We start from the raw sequence: 18,518 nt of genomic DNA on the forward strand, positions 1-18,518 counted from the left end.
GACCGTGACGTTACGGCAGGTCCTTCTCGCGCAGGGCCTGCGATGACGTCGTGGTCACATGACTGTGACGTCATGGCAGGTCCTTCTCGCGCAGGCGCGCAGGGCCTATGATGACGTCGCGGTCACATGACCGTGACTTCATGGCAGGTCCTTGTCGCACACCAACCTTAGCACCGGAACCTGCCGCTTGCATGGAGCGGTCACCGGAGCGTCGGAAAGGCGGCGGAAGGTGAGTATATAATGACTTGTTATTTTTAACATTAGATGTTTTTACTATTGAGGCTGCAGAGGCAGCCTCAATAGTAAAAACTTGGTCACACAGGGTTAATAGCGGCGGTAACGGAGTGAGTTACCCGCGGCATAACGCGGTCCGTTACCGCTGGCATTAATTAACCCTGTGAGCCGTGACTGCGGGGAGTATGGAGCGGGCGCCGGGCACTGACTGCAGGGGAGTAGGGAGGGACTAATCGGACTGTGCCCGTCGCTGATTGGTCGCGGCAGCCATGACAGGCAGCTGGCGAGAACAATCAGCGAATGAATATCTGTGACGGAAGTTGCCGACAGAAAGACGGAAGTACCCCTTAGACAATTGTATATATAGATTGGAAGCAAATGTGCGCAGTCCTGTTGTATTGAACCTCACCCATAGGAATGGAGATTACAGCTTGGAAAATCTCAGCCTAGATTTTTAATTGGAAAACAAATATTCAGCAGTGACTCGGGGGATTTTTCATCCAAGTGCCATGTTCACATTTGCATCCGTTTCCCCCCGCAGTCATGTCCCTGTGCTGAATCATTCACACAGCAGATCCGGCATGTCACTGACTGAAGTAATTTGAGTTCTATTGAGGTTTCTGTCATTTTACGATCACAAATATGGCAGAAAAGTGCAAAGTAATGACGGAGTTTCCAACAACCTGATCTTGTTTTGCAGCGTGTTCTGGATTTTCTAATGTCCTAATAACTTGCCATTAAGTTACTCATCAATTCCTTGTAAACTTTGCCTGCTTATAAACCAATTAAGACTGCTACTTGAAATGCACAGGACACTTCTGACTTTTTTGTGGCTTGCAAGTCACGTTGTTTACCATTTTAGAAGCTGCATTTATTACATTATGTTGATGTGAGTAAACTGTATAACTGCTTTCCACTGTTTGTATCGATAAATACTTAAAGGAAATCACCAGGTTTTTTGCTACTTAATCTGAGAGCAGCATAAGGTGGTAGAGACCCTGATTCCAGCAATGTGTCACTTATCGAGCTACTTAATTTTATAAAATCATTGTTTTCTCCGCAGAAGATTATCAGTAGAGGACTACTTTGCCTGACAGTCCACCACTGATTGGCAGCTTTCTGCTTATGCACAGTGTACACATAAAGCTGACATTCAGTGTTGTGGGCGGGGTTATGCAGAGCTCCGCATTTAGAGAACTACTGTATCTGCAGCAGAGAGAACCATTGTTTTGTAAAAAAAAACAAACCTGCAGCACCCTGTAAAGAAAGCAGGACTGTGGAGTCGTGTCCGTAGTTAACTTTGGTTGAGTATGAGTCGGTATAAAATAGGCCAAATCTGACTCCTAAAATAAATACATTGGGCACAGTAGTATAATTAATGCAGGATGTGCTGTAAATGTTTTCATAATAATTTTGGAAAGTTATGGAATGTCCTATAAATGTCTGTTCTGTTCCTGATCTAAGGATCTTGGCTTTTAGCTGAGATGAATCTGTTCTGCACTTTATGCACATGCTCAGTAGTGACCAGTGCTGTGGGGTCGGAGTCTGGAGTTAGCGACATTTGAGGAGTCTTGAGTCGGAGGTTTGGCTTACTGACGCCACAGTTCTGAAAGTAAGTGATACATCACTGGAATCAGGGTCTCTGTCTCTACATCATTCTGCTCTCTGCTAGGGTACCAAAAACCTGGTGACAGATTCCTTTAAAGCCAACCTGTCAAGTGATTTATACTACCCTATCTACGAGCAGCTTATGGACGTGTTGTTGTGCTGAGTAGAGTTGAGTGAATTTGCTCGGGTTCCCTCTTATTCGGCAAGCTATAACCCGCCTTCATGGATCGCTCTGGCTGATCAGCTGTTCGGCTCCGCAGCTGCATGTGTCGCGGCTGTGTGACAGTCACAACACGTGCATGAAGAGTCTGTGTGTGTTGGGCTCTCTCAGCCGCGACACATGAAGATACGGCGCCGAACAGCTGATTATGGGGAGCGCGCCAGGAAGCCGGGTTCCCTCTGCAGCTTATTCCGTAAGAACTATACATTGCCGAATACGCCTTGACCCCATCAAATTTGCTCAACTCTAGTGATGAGATGACTCCAGGAATGCTTTTGATTATCGCCTCAATGATTATAATTTTGAGTGAATGTATCGTTCGTGATTTTATTTAACCTGCTCACTTTAGGGTACATTCCCATGAGTATTTGGTGAGTTTTTTTTTATGTTGTAGAATTTATGCCCCTATTCTGTAAATTAGGTTACTTGCAGAGTATGTCATGCTTTAAATAAAGCTGATTTATTTTTGATTGTTCTTCATATTTGGCTTTGATAAATTTTTATACAGGTGCGTGCGTATTACATGCATTTATTGTTTCTACAGTGGAAAAGCGTAGAAACACATATACATTTTTCACCTGCAGATTTTCCACGTCTAATGCAATTCAGTAGGGAAAATCTGCACCTAAAATTCAGCGTACTTGCAAAAGAAATTGACATGTTGCAGATTTGATATACACAACGCAGGTCAGTTTACAGTATGAACAAAAAAATATTAAAAACGAATCCATGGGCATGAGATTTTTATAAATCCCATCCACTTTGCCAGAACAGTAAGATGCTGTATTCACTTTTGGCATGTGCCATTGTAAGTGTACGTCAGTCTATAGAAGGGCTCAGCAAACTGTTGTGCCTGTGGCCCACATGCAGCCCTCTGGCTTTTCCAGTCTGGACCGAGACAGCCGAAGAACTGAAACAGTGGCCTACTAGTCGCATCATACCCTCACCTGCTGTCACTGCTCTTGCCCATGCCGATAACAGTGAATATATTTGTTTCTTCTTCCACCAATCAGCGTGTGCCACTAAGCCAGCAAACGCACTGATCTCACTTCATAGCATGGAGAGGCAGTGCGTTAGGGAAGCAGGAGCGAGGTGGTTATGTGCTGTGTTTGGTTTTTTTTGTCATGTGTATGGGATGTTTAAAGGAAATCGGTCACCTACTTTTTCGTATATAAGCTTCGGCCACCGCCATCAAGGCTTTATCTACAGCATTCTGTAATGCTGTAGATAAGCCCCCCGATGTAACCTGAAAGAGGAGAAAAACAAGTTAGATTATACTCACCGGGGGGGGGGGGGGGGCGGGCGGTCCGATGGGCTTCGCAGGTCCGGGTGCGATGATGTCTTCTTCCTTACTTTTGTAGTGGCTCTGGCGCAGGCGTACTTTATCTGCCCTGTTGAGGGCAGCGTAAAGTACTGCAGTCCGCAGGTGCTGGGCTTCTCGGACCTTTCCCGGCGCCTGCGCACTGCCGTACCTTGCTCTGCCCTCAACAGGAGCCGCGACAGCATTAAGGAAGAGGACGACATCGTATGAAGATGGGAGGCGCCGGACCGCCCCCCCCCCAGGTGAGTATAATCTAACTTGTTTTTCTTTTCTTTCAGGTTACATCGGGGGGCGCTTATCTACAGCATTACAGAATGCTGTCGATAAGCCCCTGATGGCGGTGGCCGAAGCTTATATACGAAGAAGTAGGTGACAGATTCCCTTTAAATGTATATAGGGGGTATGTGAGAGCCCATACTGTATACAGGGGGCTATGTGGGGTTCCTACTTTATACAAGGAGCTATGTGGGGTTCCTAATGTATACAAGGGGCTGTATGAAGAGGGACTGTGTGGGGACTCGTACTGTATATAGAAAAGCTCTCTTACGGCCTATTGAGCGACTGTGCGCCATATAGGGGGACTGTGCGGACTCATGCGCTATATAGGGGGTCTGTGTGTGGTCTCTTGTGGTTTATAGGGGGAAGTTCTTATACTTAAATCTGCTCAGTATTAAGTGATATACAATAAACATAAAATAATTCAAATATTAAGCAGAATTAATTTCGTCCTATCGGCCCTCGACAACAGCCATGGTCTCGACAGCAGCCTCTTGGGAAAATGAATTGCCCACCCCTGGTTTATACCATTGCCCACTGCAAAAAATAAAATGTAACTAATGTAATTAACGTACTAGCATATTCTGCAGTATGCTTTCAGTATATAATTAATTTTCATATTGTATATGCTGAATATGTTCACACATTTTTTTTAAGTTAACTACTGAAATAAACACTCACTTTTTAGGAGTTTTTAGAGAAGTTATTTTTTATTTCATGAAATTATTTTAAAGACTTATTTTTTTTCAAAATTTTTTTTGTTCTGATATTGCAGTTTTCCCTTAGAAATCTACTTAAAAATTGTGGCACGCTTTTTTTTTTTTCTTTCCCCTCCTTCACCTGGCCTTTATGAAAACCTTTTAAGAAAGGCAAGGCTCTTATGAACAGCAAAATGGATTTTGCACAGAAAGATAGAAGACGTGTATTTGATGAGGCTTTTTTAGAAGTAAAAAACTTTTAAAAAAACTGTGACCATAGTCTACAGGTGACGTGAATTCCACGTGACGGTTCTGAAGCATTACCTGTGGTCCATATGCATGTCCACATAGAAAATGCTAATTCAAAGTTATGGTAAAGCCGTTTCCCAGAGATACCTTTTTAATTAATTAAAATTAAATGAATTCATTACCAGAATCTCAGTAACCAGAGTAATAAAGTACTGTCCACATTTTCTATTTGCATGCTTCAATCTCATACCATTTTCCTTTAGCTATTTGTGGAAACTTAAAGTTGCCTTTTTTATTTTTAAGTTTGTTAAATGCTAATCCTAAGCTTGGAAATGTGCAATTGCTGCTACACTTTGCTTAAATGTATATTTTTCCCTCCCCTGCAGTATTAGAAGCTCAAGTGGTCTGGTTTTTCTAATAAGAGCAGATTTGGTCACCACATTAATGTGGTTAAATGCTATACCTTGTGAACCCTCATTAATCAGCCCTTACACGGGCTCTGCTGTGCGCTCCATTTCTCACTTGATAAGCGAATGTTTGCCCTTTACTGACAAGCTTTTAATGAAAGCAAAATTCAGCACTTAGCTGAGTAATGTATAGAGTTCAGGTACTTCAGTTCATGAAGTCTACTCTGTATTTTAGGCATCTTGTCTTTCAATGCACTGAATGTGTGTAAAATAAATGCTCAAGTAAAAGGCTGAAATGAATACCACTTTCAAATGTGTATTGCGTTCTTTTTTTCTTGCTAAGAATTTTAACACAGACTGTAAAAAATCCAAACATAAATAGCTTTCCAGTAAACCAGTGAAGTTTCCAAAAAACACTCTACAGCACAGTTTTGTACAGAATCCAACCCCACCTTCCAAATAACCAAATAACCATATGATATAGAAGGTAATAGCTTGTTGCACATCTACTTGGATAGGAGTTTTGTAAAGTTTAGATTTTTTTCTAGTGCTTTGAATTAGCTGGGAGTTTGGCTTCTGGACTCTGCAGAACTCATACAGTGTGATTTTATCCCTATAATTCAGATGAGGAGCACAGTAAATGAGTGCAGTGTCTACCAGCTAATGGACATTTTGCTTAGTTTTGGTAGAGAAAAAAGGGGGTGGTTGGAGCTAACCACGCTTGTAAGATTAAAGCCAATGGGAGACCAAATCAGTGGGTGCCATGTCTCCAGCACAGCAACAATAGAAGGAAAGAGAGGGAGAGCAGCACTTCCAGTGACTCAATATTACAAGCATTTTATTTAGCATAAAAAAGACAAAATTGGTTAAAAACTGATGTGTTTCAGGCATCCAGGACACCTTTACTCACAGTCCTGGATGCCAGGAAAGCGTCTGTTTTTAACCCTGTTTGTCTTTTTATGGGTTGCTAAATAAAATGCTTGTTTTATTGAGCCACTGGAGGTGCTGCTTTCCTTCTTTTGTTTAGTTTTGGTTTGGGTTTTTCTCTGACTGGGTGGTAGTTTTCTTCAACAGAGGCATCCCTTCACCACTCCATGCATTCCCAGATACACAAACTATTGAGAATAACCACAAAAGAACCCAAGGACAAAATATCCAACATCTCAAGTGTTATATAAAGTACAAAAGTTTATTGGACAAAAGCAGATACAGGGAGAGAAAGGGAAGATAAAACATGCACGTGCAAAAAATGGTGCAGCATTAGATTATCTAATGTTTCATGAGATTACCCTTAGTGGGGTAGGTCTGTGCAACATATAGACCTCACTGGTCTGTATGGGGTAGTGCAATAACTGTACAGTAAGACCGCATTTATTCTTATACATATTGCAGGTATAATGGATATACCCAATATATATTATCTCTGCCGGTCCACACCACTTTTTTTGCACGTGCTTGTTTTATCTTTCCCTTCTCTCCCTGTACCTGGTTGTGTCCAATAAACTTTTGTACTCATGGGATGTAACACATGGGATGTTTAATCGTTTGTCCTTGGGTTCTTTTGTGGTTATAACTTATGAGCGATCTCGCCCTCTATCGTAGACAGTCCAATGGTATGCTTTGTATAATTAGCATTCTGGCAATTAGATGTGCAGGTAAGCATACATGGTGTTTCCCATGAGATCTTTATGAAACTATTTAGAATGCATTGTGCCTTGAACATATCTTTACCGGATTTTGGGTGTTGTATTTCTAATTCCCATTAGGTTAAACAAAGGCTGGTTCATATAACTGTTGTAAGAATATTTTTCTCATTTAGACTGAAAAGCAGACTAGGCCATTTTTTTTAAGGTGACCCCTTCAGGTCCCATATTACAAAAGTGGCATTTATACTGCACGTTCATCATGAACAAACGTTATAGATGTTCGTTTCATGAATATCTTGCTGTACTATCGGGCTTGCCCATCACTCGATAAACAAGCAAAATTGTAGTTCATCAGGTGAAATAATCTTCTAGGTGGGCGGTCCTTTCAGTGACTGTCAGCTATCTCCGTATGCACACTCATACATGGATAGCTGTCAGTCACTGAACGGACCTGACACTGGAACGAAAATCCTAGAAAGAGCAGAAGTTTAGTTTGCAAAAGATATATCTGTTTGGGACTTCAGGTGATTGAGGCTGAATTCACTTCTGTGTTTAGAATTCTGCACTGGGAACAGAATGACTGACTGAATTCATGCCAGACACGAAGCTGTCACGACTGACGCCATTGATGCTAGATAGACGTCAGAGAATTTAAATGGGTTCCAGTAAAATTGACAGATCGGTGACTGACCCTCGTTGCAGAACCTCCATAACTAATATGAATCTAGCCTTGGTTCAGACAGCATTGCTTGGACAGGATATCCTTGACTGAGGGCAGGAATAGGGCCACATTCACTCTTAAGAATTTGAGCAGTGTTTGTAAGGCTGGGTTCATACTGCGTTCTGGCAGTCCGTTAACGCTGCCATTAACCCCTATTTCGGGCGCATCGCCAATGCATGCCATAATGGGCGTGCGCTAGCAATGTGCCGTCATTGAGTGACGGACCCTCGGACGTGGGCTGCGGCGTGTCCAGGTCCGTCACCACTAGTGCAGATAGAGCATCAGCTAGCTCTATCTGTGCTAGCGCAATCGCATTTCGGCACTTGCGTTAACGCTGTCCATTTAACGCATGCGTTGAACGGGCTGCTTAAACAAATGTGAACCTAGCCTAAGCCACAGCCAGATATGAAACCAATAAAGAAAACGTATAATGGAAATAATTTCACTTCTTGAATTTGTACCCAACATCTGCTATTAGTGTATGAATACTGTTGTAAAATACTGAACAAAATGCTTAGGCCATGTTCACACAGTGCGTTTTTTACCGCGGAACCGCGGCGGTTTTGCCGCTGCGGTTCCGCAGCTGTTTTCCATGCAGGGTACAGTACACTGTACCCTATGGAAAACAGGACACACTGTGCACATGGTCCGGAAATTTAAAAAAAAAGCCGTGCTGAATAGCTCCCGGAAAAAAGAAGGAGCATGTCAATTCTTCTTCCTGAACCGCAGCGGTTCTGCACCCATAGACCTCCATTGTGAGGTCAAAATCGCAGTAAAACCCGCAGATCAAAAATATATCTGCGGGTTTTACTGCGGTTTGTTGTGCAGAACCGCTGCAGCCGGAAGTGCGGGGAAGCCGGCGGAAGTGCGGGGCCGGAAGTGCGTGGGCGGAGAGACATGGAGGCATACCGGCGCATGGGGATCGTGTCGGCCGTTTGATTGATTTGGTATGTGTGTGTGTGTCTGTGTGTGTGTGTGTGTGTGTGTGTGTGTGCGTGTCCCCATGCGACGCTAGTGCCACCATTGTGCTAAGTCGCCGTATGGACTACTACTCCCATCCGGTATTAGGATAGGAGAGTTGTCCCTGTGTCCGGCGACTTAGCACAATGGTAAAGTTACACCAAACACCTACACACAATACACATACATGACACACAGTACAGTACATACAACACATAACATAGAGTATATACTCACCAACAGCACACTTGTAGGCGAAGCCCTCGATCCTCCAGGAAAAAATCGCAAAATAATAAACCAAATCCATACTCCCTGTCCGCAGAATCCATAAAACGAGTGTCCCACGCCGATCGGCTGCTCTCCGGCGATACACTGCCAGGAGCGAAGCTCCTAGCAGTGTGTCGCGTACTGTTCCGGAGTTCAATGACTCCGGCGTCTCGGTTAACAGCAGTACAGCTGCGTTGAACTTTCCCACGCAGCACTGCCGTTAAGCGAGAGTGCCGGGGTCAATGACCGCCGGTAAACTCGCTCGCGCATGCGCAGTGACACACCGACAGGAACTATGGCTCCTGTCAGTGTGTTGCTGCATCCGTGGAGAGCAGACATATCTCTGGATGTGTCTGTTCTCCATGGAAAATCTTCGTGGGATACGTGGCACTTAAATACGTGGCACTTAAATACGTGACACGTGTCACTTATACGTGATACGTGTCACTTAAATACGTGTCACTTATACGTGATACGTGTCACTTAAATACATGATACGTGTCACTTAAATATGTGGCACGTGGCACTTAAATACGTGGCACGTGGCACTGAAATACGTGGCACGTGGCACTGAAATACGTGGCACGTGGCACTTAAATATGTGGCACGTGGCACTTAAATACGTGGCACGTGTCACTTAGATACGTGGCACGTGGCACTTAAATACGTGGCACGTGGCACTGAAATACGTGGCACGTGGCACTGAAATATGTGGCACATGGCACTTAAATACGTGGCACGTGGCACTGAAATACGTGGCACGTGGCACTTAAATACGTGGCACGTGGCACTAAAATACGTGGCACGTGACACTTAAATACGTGATACGTGGCACTGAAATACGTGGCACTGAAATACGTGGCACTGAAATACGTGGCACGTGGCACTTAAATACGTGGCACTTAAATACGTGGCACGTGGCACTGAAATACGTGGCACTTAGGCTATGTTCACATTTGCGTTGTGCGCCGCAGCGTCGGCGCCGCAACACACAACGCAAAGTAAAACGCAGCAAAACGCATGCACAACGCTGCGTTTTGCGCCGCATGCGTCCTTTTTTTGATTGATTTTGGACGCAGCAAAAATGCAACTTGCTGCGTCCTCTGCGCCCGGATGCGTGCGCTGCAGTGACGCATGCGGCGCAAAACGCGGAGCGCTGTCATTCAAAACACGTCCACTCATTTTGGTGTTTAGTCCCAAAATGGAGGATGGAAGAAGAAAAGGGTTGGCCAAGGAAATGACATCATTTCTTTTTTTTTTCCCCCACTGCAGTTAAAGCTTTATTTGTGTCAAACACAGACAATTTGCAGAGAAAACTGCATACAAAACGCACAAAAAACCGCACCAAAAAAACGCACCAAAAAACGCACCAAAAACGCACCAAAAACGCACCAAAAAACGCACCTGCGTTTTCTGCAGAGACCTGCAGATTCAGTCAGGAAAAAAAAAGGATGGAAATCCTGAACGTGTGAACATAGCCTTAAAGGTGAACGTGTCTTGGTCTGTACAGATTTCCTGTATGAATTAGTACACTTCTTTTACATTCAAATGAGCATATTGAAAATCAAAGTATGTTAGAAAGTTGAAGAGCATTTTGTTTATGCACTTATTTATTTTATAGCATAAATTATTCTTAGTTAAAAAAAAAGTTTTGCTATTTAGGTTAATGGTTTTATTTTAAAGTCAATTATGTAGGTGGACATGAACAGTGTCGAGGAGCTAATATGCTGAAATTCAAATTTAGCCGTTTGCATGAATTTGTCCAGAAAATTTGATACACATGGAATTTATTCACTGCAAATCGTTTGGACCTTATTATGCTCTGGCGTCTCGAGAGACCTCATAGTATAATAAACATGGGGTTAAGAAAAAAATCAGAGGCCTACACAGTGCAGAATGTAGATGATTGAAGAGGATGGCACATTCTGCAGAGGACCAGACATTGAGCAGAGAGGTGAAGTGGGTTTTGCTTTTTCGATTTGGGACACTTCAAATTTTTTTTGTAAGATTCATGTCCAAATTCAATTAATCGCAAGCCGATTCACTAATAGTCCTGATAACTTTCATGTACTACAGTAAAGCTTTTCTGATTTTCTTGAAGCCTTCATCTTTCTTGTGTAAAGAAATAATTTTCTTTCTCATGTCTTGTTACATTTCTCTTCCATGTTGTGCCATTGCTGACAAACATGAAACGGGAAGGGGTTTTCTGTAAATTATTAGTGTACACTAACTTTTTATGGGAATTATCCAGTTATGCTAACGTTGTTTATTTTCTTACAGGTTGTTCAAGTGTTAAATGCTGATGCTATGGTGGTGAAGCTGAATTCTGGAGAGTTCAAAACCATTCATCTTTCCAGCATCAGGCCTCCCAGACTTGAAGGTGAAGGATCACAGGTAAGGACTGTTCTTTCTCCTGGGACCTACGTTGATGATTGCAGCAGTTCTACATATGTAGTAGGGCTGAACTTGGCATTTACATTTCACTGCGTGTGGTTTTGTACAAGGCTGTTATTTGTACATAAGAGTATAAGAGTAGACTTGATAGACCGTGTGGTCCTTTTCTAAAAGAAATGAAGGACAGCATCCAATCCAGGTGAAAAAACGCTTCTTTTATTGTGCCAAATGCGACGTTTCAACCATCCAAGGTTTTTCTCAATCATACAAAACAGTTAAAAAGGCAGCTTTAAATAGGAATTGGCTATGGTTCACACCAATCACTACACAGTGGGCCGCCCAAACAATTTACATACCAACATATAATAAAATAAATAATACATAATATAGCACCCAATATATCACATAACACCAAACAAGTGTGTACCTATATATTTATAAAGAGAAATTCCTACAATGATAGCCGTAAATATTCATATCAACACATGGTGGATGTCAAAAGTAAATAAATAAAAAGCTCGCTGTCATGACTACACCAATCACCCCGTTCCTCTCTGTTAGAGTACTACCTCATTGCCAATGTGGTGTCCTATAACAAGTAATCCCATATTCAGTCCACGCCAATCAAACATTGCTGTATCCCAGCCAATGCCTGTATAGGTTACAATAACACTATCCGTATAAGGAACTGCCATTGGCTCATATAGCAAAGCAAGAGGCAGACACGCAGGCGTAATGGAGGCAACTCCAGGCAAACTCCATGTCACCTGATCGGAGCCTCGGCGATACGTCATGTCTAACAAAGACCCACCTCACTCCAGCGTGCGTCACCGGCCCCAACATGCGAGTGCGCATGTCCTTCAGCTCCACACAAGCGGCATCACATGACTACGCCCGGGAGAGCAAACAGACACGCCCACACACCACTGCAGCACTGGTTATCCCACTGAGGGCGGGGAAAATGTTCCTATTACTATGACATAGTACCCATATGAACCTAACCTCTACGGGCCATAAATTGATCATCCTGATCCTACATAAGATTATAACCTTCATTCTATATCAAATATACACCACATCCATGGTTTTTCCATAAATAGAACTAGGGAAACTAATGTGTAGTGTTGCTTTTAAATGATGGGTTGGTTTTAATTGATGTATGCACTATATGGGGAGATAATTCATGATACCCATTATGGGGTTCTTTTTGATGGGTCGTCATGGAGAGGATAGTCTTCGGGGCTTCGCTTATGTATTTATATAGGAATAATAATCCCATTTTTTCTTCTCCGTTTTTGACATCAGGCGAGGAGGCACTTTGAGCTATACTCGTTATGGGGGTCATTAGTTTCCCTAGTTCTATTTATGGAAAAACCATGGATGTGGTGTATATTTGATATAGAATGAAGGTTATAATCTTATGTAGGATCAGGATGATCAATTTATGGCCCGTAGAGGTTAGGTTCATATAGGTACTATGTCATAGTAATAGGAACATTTTCCCCGCCCTCAGTGCGATAACCAGTGCTGCAGTGGTGTGTGGGCGTGTCTGTTTGCTCTCCCGGGCGTAGTCATGTGACGCCGCTTGTGTGGAGCTGAAGGACATGCGCACTCGCATGTTGGGGCCGGTGACGCACGCTGGAGTGAGGTGGGTCTTTGTTAGACATGACGTATCGCCGAGGCTCCGATCAGGTGACATGGAGTTTGCCTGGAGTTGCCTCCATTACGCCTGCGTGTCTGCCTCTTGCTTTGCTATATGAGCCAATGGCAGTTCCTTATACGGATAGTGTTATTGTAACCTATACAGGCATTGGCTGGGATACAGCAATGTTTGATTGGCGTGGACTGAATATGGGATTACTTGTTATAGGACACCACTTTGGCAATGAGGTAGTACTCTAACAGAGAGGAACGGGGTGATTGGTGTAGTCATGACAGCGAGCTTTTTATTTATTTACTTTTGACATCCACCATGTGTTGATATGAATATTTACGGCTATCATTGTAGGAATTTCTCTTTATAAATATATAGGAACACACTTGTTTGGTGTTATGTGATATACTGGGTGCTATATTATGTATTATTTATTTTATTATATGTTGGTATGTAAATTGTTTGGGCGGCCTACTGTGTAGTGATTGGTGTGAACCATATCCAATTCCTATTTAAAGCTGCCATTTTAACTGTTTTGTATGCTTGAGAAAAACCTTGGATGGTTGAAACGTCGCATTTGGCACAATAAAAGAAGCGTTTTTTCACCTGGATTGGATGCTGTCCTTCATTTCGTTTGGGTATGTACTTCTCCACTTTGGTCCGTGGAATTAGGACGGGCATCGCATTGCCAGTTGTGCTGTCAGCTACTTTTTAAATTTTTGACATGTGGTCCTTTTCTGTCTTCAGTCCTCTGCATCTGCAATACCAAACAAAACCTGTGGTTAGCCACGGCACTGTTTCTGGCAGAAAGTAGCCCTGTTTTTCTAAACTTGTACAAGCCTTTTACTACAATGAGATATGTGTTTTTTAGCATTTTGAAATTCTGGCATAGCATGCATTTCTGAAATGGAGGAGGAGACATGCCAAACTCATCTAAATAGAATTATAGTTTATCAAATGTGTGCCAAATGAAGTGCCTTGTGTCACTTTGACAAGGCTGGCTCACTGTGCCTTTTGTGCCAACTCATTCCCATGACTATTAATAAATGTGCTAGTATACGTGAGCACATGTTCTTCTATTTAATGACTTTTTATGTTGCAAAAGCTTTAAATCCAGAACCTGTGTACTGTATTAACAAGTAATTAAAGTAGTACACATGAATTACTCACCTTGACACTATGTTTACACGCCTGGAGCAGATGTTGCAGATAACGTAGGGTAAGGGTACTGTCACACAGTACCATTTTGATCGCTACGACGGTACGATTCGTGACGTTCTAGCGATATCGTTACGATATCGCAGTGTCTGACACGCAGCAGCGATCAGGGATCCTGCTGAGAATCGTACGTCGTAGCAGATCGTATGGAACTTTCTTTCGTCGCTTGATCACCCGCTGACATCGCTGGATCGTTGTGTGTGACAGCGATCCAGCGATGTGTTCGCTTGTAACCAGGGTAAACATCGGGTAACTAAGCGCAGGGCCGCGCTTAGTAACCCGATGTTTACCGTGGTTACCAGCGTAAACGTAAAAAAAACAAACAGTACATACTTACATTCTGGTGTCTGTCCTCCAGCGTCTCAGCTTCTCTGCAGTGTGAGCGCCAGCCAGCCAGAAAGCGAGCACAGCGGTGACGTCTGACGTCACCGCTGTGCTCGCTTTCCGGCTATGGCGCTTACACAGTGGAGAGAAGCAGAACGCCGGGGACAGACACCGGAATGTAAGTATGTACTGTTTGTTTTTTTTACGTTTACGCTGGTAACCACGGTAAACATCGGGTTACTAAGCGCGGCCCTGCGCTTAGTTACCCGATGTTTACCCTGGTTACCGGGGACTTCGGCATCGCTCCAGCGCCGTGATTGCAACGTGTGACCGCAGTCTACGACGCTGGAGCGATAATCATACGATCGCTGCGACGTCACGGATCGTGCCGTCGTAGCGATTAAAATGGTACTGTGTGACGGTACCCTAAGGTAAGTTTTGCTGCAATTGATTGAGCCTTGGCTCCAAATATACTGCATCACAATTGTTACCTTCTTCACTTTTAATAGAAAGTAAGATCCAATCTATAACCTCCAGATCAAAGTCTGTATAGGACAGAAGAGACATACAATGAGGGCTGAATGCTACACGGCACAGTAACTGGTCACAGATGATCTTCTAGTTCATGTAACGATAATCCTATAATAAATAACATATATACCTACCTATTGTGTTCCATCTTAAATTGTACCTGCAAATGGTCAGTGGCATGAGTAGGTAGATGCTGCAAACCTTTCCCACTCCTTGTTTATTTTCCAAGTGCATCCACTCCAGCATCCAGTAACATCGCAATGCTAATTGCCATTTAATAGCTCTGGACTGCCGTTTGGCTTCTTACTGCATACCCAGCCATAATTATAATTGGCTTTGGTTGAATACCCTTCATTTTACCTATTCCAAGCTGAACTGTTGTGAGGCTGGAAATCTGTACTCTGTTCTTTGGCGCTTTCTCACTCATGCTGACATACATTCAAATTACTTCAAGCCTTTTATTTCAATCTTGCATGCAGTATTGTAGCTCCCTGTCTTGGTTCTAAACAAGCAAACCTATTACACAGTAAGGGCAGTTTATAGTTCAGTCATTTGGGCAGACTCTTGTAATATCAACTTTGAGAGCCTGTAGTAGCATCCATGCTTGTGAATCGGTCTTAAAGGGAAGCTGTGATCATTTATACTCCTAAGTGTTATATATCATGGTAGTAACTTTCTAAGGCCATGTTCACAATATCATTATTTGTAAGCCAAAACCAGGGGATGAACAATTGGAGGAAAACTTTAATAGAAACACATGCACCACTTCTGGTTTTAACACCCGCTCCTGGTGTTGGCTTACACATACTGATGTGAAATACTGACCAAATAGTGTGAACATAGCCTAAAAATGTATCTCAGAATTGGACCCCCTTAATGACCGCCAATGTCTCTTTACTGACCTGAGATATTAGAGAATAGCATCCCCATACAGGTGACAATCCAGCAGGTGTCGGCTGTACACTATAGCTGACATCTTGCTGCATTAGCCATGGTCCTTATTGGCACCGTCCATACCTGTTTAACACCGAAGATGCAGCTGTCAATAGTGACTACGTCATTTAAATGGTTAACAGAATGTGGGGCTTCTGATTTAACCTAATCTGCACCCAGACATCATAATTGTGTGGTTCTGTTGTTTGCCATGGCAGTTCATGACTAAACAGCGGCCTTAGAGTCTGACGGCTATAGTAACATGTTAAGACGTTAGTGACATTTAGGCTGTGTGCACACATTCAGGATTGTTCGCGCTTTTTCGCTATAAAAACACTTAAAAAACGCATACATATGCATCCCATTAATTTTTGGGCATATGGTGCATTTTTTTCCACGTAAAAAACACGCAGCATGTTCATTAATTTTGCGGATTTTTTGCGGATTTCCCACTATATTATTGCATCCCAGAACCTCCGCAAAAATGCAAAAAATCCGCAAAAAAACCCGCGAAAACGTGAGAAAAATGCATGCAGAAAATGTCCGGTTTTATTCAGGAAATTTCTGCAAGAAATCCTGACGTGTGCACATCGCCTTAGGTGGTAAAATACTCTTTCATTCCTGTCATGTCACTTTGCATTAATTCCTGAAAAGCACCTGAAGGGTTGATAAACTACCTGACAGCAGTTTTCAATATGTCAAGGGGTGCAGTTTTTAAAATGGTTTAACTTTTGGTGGGTTCCCAATATATGGGACCCCTAAAGGCGCTTCAAACCTGAATATCTCCCTAAAAAAAAATTATTTTTGTAAATTTCCTTGGAAAAATTGCTGCTACATTTTTAAACCTTCTAAAATGCTAACAAAATGAAATAACATTTTACAAATGGTGCTGATGTAAAGCAGACATGAGAAATGTTATTTATTAATGTTTTGCTATGGTATGACCATCTGGATTAAATGGATAAGCATTCAAAGTTTGAAAATTGTCATTTTTTTGCAATTTTGTAAAATTTATTATATTTTTTATAAATAAACACAAAAGATATTGACCAAAATTTTCCATTATCATAAAGTATAATGTGTCGCGAAAAACAACCACAAAATCACTGGGATATATTGAAGATTTCCAGAGTTATTACCACATAAAGTGACATTGAGCAGATTTAAAAAATGTGGCTCTGTCTCTAAGGGGTAAAAAGCATAAAGGAAAAAATAAGTTCTAAAGTAGCTTTTGGAATCTGTATAGACTCAGGGGGGCAGTCCTGTTAGGCGCATGTGCAGTGAATCGAAGCACTGACCTCTGCTTCATCTGTGCATGTGCGAGATGCCACTGGACATAATCTCTCGGGAGAGAGTCAGTGGATTCTCATTAGAGGTTCTCTGCTGATGTCTAAATTAGAGGCCCTGCCAGCAGCTCTAGTGCAGATTCCATCTGTTTTTACAGGAAGCAGCAGCCCAGCATGCAGTGGTGTTTGCATATGATTTTTACAGAAACTTTACATTTTTTTTTACATAGAAAACTGTATTTGTTCTTGTAAATTTTAATAACGACTGATGTATAAAAACGGATGCCATATGGATGACAATGGAGACGAAAAATTGTGTTTTTTTTTCTGAGTGATTATCAAATGAAGTTTCTGTATCCTTATTTTAACTTACCCTTAAAGAGGATCTGTCACTTATTCAAATTGAGTCAAATACCTTTAAACAATTCCTGATATTCAATAATTCTGCTGCTGCTTTCTGTTTGGATTGCATTGCTCCATTGCAGAGATATTCACATTTGTTACTTCTGGATATCCGTATGTGAAATCTCTGCCTGCTGAACAACTGGGTGTTTCTTCAGAGTCTTCCTGGGGGTGTGCGTCTTCAACCCTCCCTCCTAGCTGCTGCCAATCACAGCTCAGCATCTTATCTATCATTATATCAGTCCCTGCTCAGTTGGTCTACAAGCAGAGATTTCACATATTCTACTCCAGAAGAAATTGTGAATATCTTGGTAATGGAGTGCCACAGCGCAAAATGGAAAAGGGTGTCCTTATTGAGGGAGCACTGAGTTTCCCAAGGTGTTTAGATCAACATTTTTAAGCAAGTGACCGATCCTCATTTAAAGAAGCACTTCCAATCATTTTTTTGTATTCATCAAAACTGTGTAAATATGCATGTGGTTTAGTGTATTTGTGTTTATATACTTGCAGGCCGCTTTCTTCCTCGATTCCCAGAGTCTCTTCGGTTCTTTTCTGACTCATGTGCCTTCTATTCTGACATGCTGGCCTACACTGGGCTCTGTGAGTCATAAGTAGTTTTTACAATGTAGGACTATGTAGCCTCTTTCTGACACTCCTTAGGCAACATTGTAAAAGCTACTTCTGGTTCCCACGTAAGCCCTAGCGTGAGGTGAGACGGTAGTTTGGAATAGTGTTCACGTGACCTAGAAGAGGACCGGAGCATTGCTAGAAACAGGAAAAAACGGCAAACTGTGAGCATATTAATCTCCATAGATTATAATGGGTACATGTTGTATCTGTGAAAACACAGCACACACATGCAACACGGACATATGAATAAGGCATATAGATGCAGAAAATCTGCAAAATAAAAACTTCCCTAAAAGCTCATAGTGGGGGTGTAGCGTTTAGCAGATGAACTATCTGCCGGCACTTTTATTCTAGACCCTAGTCGTGAGAGATTGAAGGTCTCATTCACACTTGCGTTGAAGGTTTCTAATGTAGCTGACTATTGTACTTTGTAGTATAGTATAGTATTAGTTCCGTGTGATGGAGAGACCCCCTAACTAATGATGGATAGTAGTGTTGGAGAGGTGTGCACTCTGCTCTAGTACTGCTCTAACTGGTAA

General features: G+C 42.4%; 1 protein-coding gene across 2 annotated transcripts in view; it reads left to right on the top strand.

Annotated features, from left to right (window-relative positions):
• Positions 1-18,518, top strand: part of SND1 (staphylococcal nuclease and tudor domain containing 1) — a 1,031,482-nt gene that overhangs the window by 152,989 nt on the left and 859,975 nt on the right. The window contains exon 10 of one of the 2 annotated variants that reach the window (XM_077264371.1): positions 10,888-11,001. In XM_077264371.1, the coding sequence (XP_077120486.1) occupies positions 10,888-11,001 (114 nt within the window). The remainder of the gene's footprint in view (positions 1-10,887; positions 11,002-18,518) is intronic. The other variant, XM_077264369.1, reaches the window with a different exon arrangement.

The sequence above is a fragment of the Ranitomeya variabilis genome, chromosome 5 (assembly GCF_051348905.1).
Source record: "Ranitomeya variabilis isolate aRanVar5 chromosome 5, aRanVar5.hap1, whole genome shotgun sequence".
In the NCBI taxonomy this organism is placed as follows: Eukaryota; Metazoa; Chordata; class Amphibia; order Anura; family Dendrobatidae; genus Ranitomeya; species Ranitomeya variabilis.